At 40.7% G+C, this 7716-nt stretch overlaps 1 protein-coding gene and 1 long non-coding RNA gene across 2 annotated transcripts in view; one reads left to right on the top strand and one right to left on the bottom strand.

Moving 5' to 3' along the window:
• Positions 1-1058: 1058 nt before the first annotated feature.
• LOC140697429 (uncharacterized) lies at positions 1059-2586 on the bottom strand. Its single transcript, XR_012074485.1, has 3 exons — positions 2496-2586; positions 1600-1690; positions 1059-1320 (listed from the first exon to the last, which is right to left on the bottom strand). It is a non-coding gene; the product is annotated as an uncharacterized lncRNA (long non-coding RNA).
• Positions 2587-5929: 3343 nt separating this feature from the next.
• The window catches only part of ASB4 (ankyrin repeat and SOCS box containing 4), an 82849-nt gene continuing 81062 nt past the window's right edge, over positions 5930-7716 (top strand). Inside the window, exon 1 of the mRNA XM_072964961.1 lies at positions 5930-6007. Within this exon, the coding sequence (XP_072821062.1) occupies positions 5950-6007 (58 nt within the window). The 5' untranslated portion in view covers positions 5930-5949. The remainder of the gene's footprint in view (positions 6008-7716) is intronic.

Raw genomic sequence — 7716 nt, 5'->3', positions numbered from 1 at the left:
TGACTTGGGCAGTCAGTCAGAGCCCTGTGTTCTGAAAGATCCAGCACTTGGATTAATGCTCTGTTGTCACCATCTTGAAAGTGTTAATAATTTTTGAACAAGAGAGCCCACATTTTCACTTTACACTGGGCCTTGCAAATTATGTAGCCAGTCCTGTAAGGAATCCTGAGCAATATCTGGAGATGTTTGTAGCTCTGATCTACCAGGGGAGATAAGATTCTATTTCCATGTGATTCCTCTGGAACTGCAGTGCTATAAATCTGCAGTTGCCTGTTAGTGGATTTGCATTTTACTGCAATGTAGTACTTGTCCTCACAGGGGAAAGCAGTCAGCTCTCACTAATAGGGGCTTTAAGGATGTTCTGCCAAGTTCCACGTGCATAGCCTTGAGCAAAAAAGGCTCAAGACAGGCTCCAAATTCAACTACAGGGTTAACTACAAGGGAGCCTCTTTGCAGAATGATAAAACACAGTTAACCTCCGCTAGATTTGCAGCCTCAAGGAGTGCTCCTGCAGAGTCACACAGGTCCAAGTATAAAATTCTAGCTCGGGTCCTCCTGGAAATTTCTATTTCCCATTTCACAGTGTTTGAAGAATTTAGGCATGCTATAGTTAAGTCAAGATTTGCCAGAACTTAAAGAGAAGATCACACTGCCTCAGTACAGGGAAGCCAATCTGCTAAGTCCTCCATTTCCTCTCAATCCTCTAGCAGTCTGGTACTAGAGTAAATGATTGCTCACCAGTGATGAGTTTCCATGGAGTCAGTTGCTCCTGAGGCCTTTTCTGAAGTGAAGGGTAGTAAGCTGTTTCTCTCTACCAGAACAGTAATGATAGCAGTGAGCAGAAACTATGAGGGGAAAAAAAGCTAACCTCTCAAAAAAGACAAAAAGGGAATTTCACGCCTGTATTGTTCAGAGGAGCCAGACCCCTCATATTCAAGGAGATCTGGGGGCTAGCCTGAATTAATAATGACGGCGAACATCTAGCATCTACTAATGTCCCAAACACCCTTGTAAGAGCTGTACACACATCAACCTAGTTAATCCTCACAACAGTCCAATGAGGGAAGTATTAGGATGATCTCTGTTTTAAAGGTGGAGGACCCGAGGTACAGAGAGGTTAAGCAAGCGGTGAAGTCAGGAGAGCAGCTGCGCAGTAGGAGCTACAGGTTCATCCAGGACAATAAGAGGCAGTGAGGAGTCCCCGGTGGGGCCGGCTGTGTGTGCAGCTGCTCAGTCTGCGTCCTGTTTGTCCTCACAATAAACCCCCCGTTAATGAGGGAAGCACGATTGGTCTCCATTGCTCCTGCAACCTGAAAGAGCCTATAGAATACAGATCCTATTGTGAATGCTTTTGTAATTTGGAGGTTCCTTTTTTTTTATAAACGGAATAATCAGCCTCTTAATGTATCCATAGGGAATTCAGGAGAGGGATGAAGAAGCGGCTCCTGTTTTTGAGGCGTTTGCAATCATTGTTGGAAAGACAGAGCCAGCAGATGGGGAACAATAGTGAGGGACGCAAAGGCCGGTGTAAGCAAATGCCTCACTGTGGTCTTCTCCCGTGAATGGTGTGGGAAATCAGGGAAGGGAAGGGGTGCTTACTCTCTGGCTATCAAGTCAGGTGGCATGGGGGATGGAAAGAAGAAACTGGATGGCTTTGGGCACATTTCCTCTTTAGACTTCACCTCAGCAACTGTGAAATAAAGCCATACATTATCTCAAAGTCTGCTTATAGCTTTAACATTCAGTGAATCCTGACCTTGTCTGTGAAGCTGGGTTTTTTGTGTGTTATTTGCTAAAAGCCAAGGCATGCCCATAACTGATATGGCCCAGACTGGATATCATATGGTTAGGCTGATAGTTTCCGGCTCTCACGTTAGCTCCCAAGAGCATAAGCGTCCTGCACTTTAGTCCATTAGCTTTTCTTGGTTATTCAATTGAGTGATTACCCCAGCCATTTTCATATATATATATATTTTTTTTTCTTGGCTGTTTGTATTTTTCTCTATTTTTTGGCCAAAATATAAAAATAGGATATACATAGACTGTAGCACTTAATAATAATTGCTATGTTTTAATATTTTAAAGAAATAAAATTTATCAAATGGAATAATCAGTGATCTCACTCATTATTTAAATTTCTTTTCTTGGGTCTTCGTTTTTGTATATTTCTTTGGTCTTTGTTTTTCTTTCTTTCCACATTCTAAGTTATTCTAGCCCCCAATAACTAGTTATGATTGTTTAACCTACAATTTCAAATTGATGAGATCTGTGATGGAGATTAAACACATCTTAAAAATTCATTTTTATATCATTATGCAAACCATGTTTTAAACAGCAAAATGGCTTTAAAAGAAAAATTCCCAACAGGCATATGGTTAAGATAAAAAATTATCTTAGAGTCCTGATCATTGAAATATAGAAACAGTAATGAAGGAAGAAGGACTTAGGAAGCATTTTTGTGGTATGATCCTTGGGGTGAGGTGGCTTTCTCTAACCTGGCAAACATTCCAGAGTCCATTAATGAATTGTCCTTTAAGTGTGGCCCCCAGACCAGCAGCACTGGCATTGAACACATTCTCAGGATTCACCCAAACTTAATCAGAACTTTGAGAGGTGGGGCCAATCTGTCTGTGATGTAACAAGCCTCCCAGATGATTCTGAAGTATGCTGAAGTTTGAGAACCACAATGATCATTCAGGCTGCCAGTGGAATAGAGTAGGTCACCAAATGTGTTTAATGACTATCTTTTTTCACATAGTTCCTCCCCATGCCCAGCTAGATATAGAATTTATAAGTAAAATCACAGCCTGGAGTATTGGCCTTTTTCAGTGATTCCCATTACTGGTGGAGTTTAACATGAACTGTTCTGCTTGCATTCAAGGTCTCCTATAGTTATCAACCCAAATCAGATTTCCGATGTTAGCTTCTATTTCTGTTCATTTTCTTTTTATATTAGTAAAATTGAATTACCATTCTCTTCCCGATGCCCTCCCTCCCTGCCATGAGGGACAGCTGATATAGGGTAAGACTGGGAAGGGTCTTTGGTAAGTGGAGTTCAGGGGAGGGCCTATTCCTAGAGGGTGCAGCAGTGTAACCAAACACATCATCACTCCATGTTTTTGGTTTCTATCAAAATCGTATGTCAATATCATTTCCTCTTTGAAATCTTTCTTGATCCTTCAGCCAGAAAGTGTGAGCTCCCACTTCCATAATGTCCAGGCCCTCACCTCCTGTGTTTTGTATTTCTCTCACAGGGTATTCTCTTCTGCTGTGTTGTGTAGTCAGTATTGTCTCATTTCTTTGATTAGACTGTAAGTTCTTGAGATTGGGGACTGCCTCCTACTCATCTTACTGCCACGCCTACCAGAGTGCCAGACACATAAATCATAACTCTGCCGATCGCTGTTGAATTGTGGTCTGCAGCGGCAGGGCTGCCAGGCAAGCCTTGGGAGTCATTGGTAGCTTTTGGCCAAAACTGTTAGCTGTATGAGTTAAGGGTACCCTGCGTGCCTGTCCCGAAATATTCCCCTGCAGGTGACTGACATTCATTCTTGTAAGATTTATAGAAAGTTCACAACCTGTGTTTAAAATACAAAATTCATCTAGGAGGGATCAGGAAAGAGAAGGAAGATCTAGAGGACAGGACTAGCTCTTTTACCCCCTGGCGCTATCAAGGGGGCAGCGTAAGAGACACTAGAAAGGACCAGGGCTGGGAAACGGGAACAAATCTTTGATTTCACAGTCTTGCCTGGGGCCTTGACTGACAGTAGCTGCTGCTTTAACCTCCATCTGTGGCTTCACGCCTTTTTAGAAGAGACTCAGGAAATCTCACTCTGGTCTTATAGGGAATATTTTCAGCCTAAGAGGAAAATTGTGAGCATGAGAAGCAAGCTTGCCTTGCTTTCCCACAGCCAAGGACAGAGACTCGTAAGACAATAATGGTCTGGAAAGAATCTAAAGACATGCAGTACAAAACATACTTAGTTTATTATTTTAAGTACTCTTCTTAATACCATTGGAGGGAAAACCAGCAGTAAACTGACAATTTCTCTCCCCCTCTAAACAACGTTTAATTTATATTTATGTCTTTGTTAGCCACTCACATCTTGAAATTCATTCTGTAACATCACAGACTCATGGCAAATTCTGAACAAAGAAATTCATTGTAGGAAAATATCATAAAAGATATGGTTTAGGTGGATAAAGCCCCCAACATTTTGGCCCGTATTTGTGATTTAATCTAGATCATGTTTTTATCTGCACTGGCTCAGTTTTTTTCCCCCCCAAGGGGCTACTGCAGCTGTTTTTTTCCAGGTTCATTTACCGAGGAACATTGCCATCATGTGGCCTGATGTGTTAACGACAGCTCATAAAAGACTACAGGCTGCATGACTTTAATTTTGGTTCTCTCCAGAAAAAATGTTTGCAGCTTTTAAATACGCTTCGCCGTTTGAAGCTGTATTTGCTGATTCCTTTCTAAAAGAGCATTCTTAAAATATTTGCCAAAGGGTGAACTCTGTGTCAGCTTTTGAATCTCCCGTGTGTCTAGTGACCACAATATATCACATAGATAAAATAATAATTGAACACTGTTTGTTTTACAAACTTGTAATGTTTTCATAACATTATCCACTTTAAAGAGAGTAGGACAACTTTCTCGTGAGCACTAAAGTGGCTGCTTATTTTTTCTTCACACCGACAAGTCCATTCAGGAGGAGGGGATGTAAAATGAGAACTGTGGAGAGGCAGAATTACATAGTCAAAAACTAAAGTATGAGGCTTGACACTGCGTTAGAGTCTCCACTTTGCCACTTGCCACTTGCCACTAATTAACTGTGTAATCTTGAGCAAGTCATTCAAGCTATCTGGTCTCAGTATTTTTTTTTTTTCTTAAATGAGTAAGTTTGATACACTTAAGTCAAAACCATTTTCCAGTTAAAAATTCTGTGATTTTACTTGCCAAGTAAATAAGTTTTTAAAAAAGCAAGAATGTTGTTTTACTTTAGGTAGATTGTTTTCCTACGGTTTCCCTGTAACTGAAGCTTTGTCTGCATGACTCATCATGCAAAATTTTCTCTGTAAAAACTCAGAGATTATGTGTTATGCCCCGCAGCACTCCGGCACAAACAGCTTTCATGCATTTTGTGGACATTCACAGCTTATTATCTCCACAAACATAAAATAAAGTTGAGGAATCTTTGCAGTTGGTAAACAGCTCACTGGCTTCAGAGAGCTGTAGGTCTTAAAGGACGCTCCAGAATGTTAGAAAAGACAAATCAGAACAGTCTGATGTCTTTAACATCTGAAAGGGAAGGGCAGCTTCCTTCCCTAACTACACCTCTTGCTTTATAAATTTGTCAAAAGTAAAAAGAGGATGCAAATGCTGCTTGGAGTACAATCGTGAGGTTAATGTTCTGACGAGACAAAATTACGATGAATGATTTTCTCGAGTTGATTTTGTGAAGTGTGTAACAGGATGAGGGATGGAAATACAGCTGGTGTTGATGTTTGAACCATGCTGGAAGGGCATGTAAATGCAGGCCAGTTGCTAGGAGACCTGGAGCACAGAGCCAGTGCCCCTCTGTATGTTCAGGGGTGTTTTATCTCAAGAAACCTTGTCTTTCACAGTCAGCGACGGCATTAAATATATAGTCTGTCAAAATTCAGGTGGATAAGAGTTTGGTTATTGCTTGTGTCAATCCAGACACTCTGTCATCTCCCACCCATTAAGGGAACAAACAAAAAAGAACAATGTAACACTGTGCTAGCGACCAAGAAGCTCTGGAAAAGCTCAGAGTGATACACTACAAATTCAGTCTAAATACTCTCACATGAAAGATAGCTGATTTGTTCGCTAACGTAAATTCCAAGTGTGCAATAGTGGCTAAACAATGACTTCAGCATTCCAAAGAGAAGGATGCCAGGCCACAAATAGAATTCCAAGTGAAGATGTGCTTGAGAAGGACTTGGGGCCCTGTTGTTTACAAAGCTATCATTTCAGCCATTGGTGAGATTTTTTAAAAACGGATTTTATGCTAAACACAGACAGGAAAGTTTGTAATTACCACCAGAAGTATAGATGTGCAGAACTTTAGAACTAAAAAGGTTTTATGAGTTCTTCCAGTGCCCCCAACTGGTTGAAGACGGAACCTGAGCCTGTCTGGGCAAGGGCGGTGGGCAGCCCATTAAGAGAATGGTGGCAAGGATTTCTGTCCCTGTAAAATACTATCGAGCTTTGTCGGTATCCAGGAGACACTATTCAATGAGAGAAAAAAGGAAAACCGAAGGCTGAGGAGTGGGTCTGGTAGGTCTCATTTTGATTTAGAGGAAACTGAGTCACTGAGAGGCATTTTGAATGACTCAAAACACACACAGCTAATTACCATCAGAGCTGGGAGCATGACCCTGGTTTCCCAGTCCAGACTCTTTTACAGTCACACTAGGAGTTACTCAGGAGAGTTTTCTTTCTCAGGAGAGTTGTGGTGTTCTGTTGGCTCTCACTGATAGGAATGGCAACAACAGTAATCCTGTAAGCTTCCCGATATACAAACGTTGTTTGTTCTTAGGAAATAGTACCCTTAGTACACAGACTTGATCTGTTGTTACAAAAGGAGAGCTGTAATTGTACTAGTTTGCTAGGTCTCTGTTCTAATCCAGCAGTCCTCAGGGGTGACATAGGGGCCTTGGAGAATAGAGAATTGAAACCCTAATATGATTTGAAAATTTTTTGTGCTTGCTCCACTTGAATATTGACTATCTACAGATAAAATGAAGTGTGTACTTTTCTGCTTATCTATGGGAAACCCAAAACTATCATTAATGATAAGCCATTTTTGAGAACCTACTATGTATGTATCAGACCAGGTACACCACAAATATGAAAACGCCTTTCTAGGCCTAACTTTGAGAGACTTGGACTTGGGTTCAAGAAGTAGAAGAAATGGAATAAATGGATATCCATCAGTTCCACTGTTAAGCTTTATTGAGCTTCCAACATATCTGAAAAGGGATGGAGGCATCTGGATGAGGGTGGCCTTTTCGGGTGACCTCTTTTCCTTATCTCAGGGCCTTCACATCTCCTGCTCCAGGGGCTTAGAAAGCTCTCCCCCTCATGCCCAGCTCTCACACCTTCCTCAAGTTTTTGCTCAGGGAAAGTGAGGACTTCTCTGACTATATGTTTGAAATTTCAGTGCTTTCCAGGGCCATAACACCTCCCCAGGACCAGCCTGGAAGTGGAGGATGCTTTTTAAAAATTTATTAGCCTAGAGGAGCATACCTTTTTCTTTCTTTCTTTCTTTCTTTCTTTCTTTCTTTCTTTCTTTCTTTCTTTCTTTCTTTCTTTCTTTCTTCCTTCCTTCCTTCCTTCCTTCCTTCCTTCCTTCCTTCCTTTTCTTTTCTTTTCTTTTCTTTTCTTTTCTTTTCTTTTCTTTTCTTTCTTTCTTTCTTTCTTTCTTTCTTTCTTTCTTTCTTTCTTTCTTTCTTTCTTTCTTTCTTTCAATTGAAGTATAGTTGATATACAATGTTGTGTTAGTTTCTGGTGTACAGCAAAGTGATTCGGTTCTATACACACACACACACACATATGTGTTCTTTTTCATATTCTTCTCCACTATGGTTTATTACAGGATATTGAATATAGTTCCCTGTGCTATACAGTAGGGTCTTGTTGTTTATGTATTTTATATATAATAGTTTGTATCTGCTAATCCCGAAGTC

Source organism: Vicugna pacos, chromosome 7, assembly GCF_048564905.1.
Source record: "Vicugna pacos chromosome 7, VicPac4, whole genome shotgun sequence".
Classification (NCBI taxonomy): domain Eukaryota; kingdom Metazoa; phylum Chordata; class Mammalia; order Artiodactyla; family Camelidae; genus Vicugna; species Vicugna pacos.
This window is presented reverse-complemented; position numbering and strand designations above follow the sequence as displayed.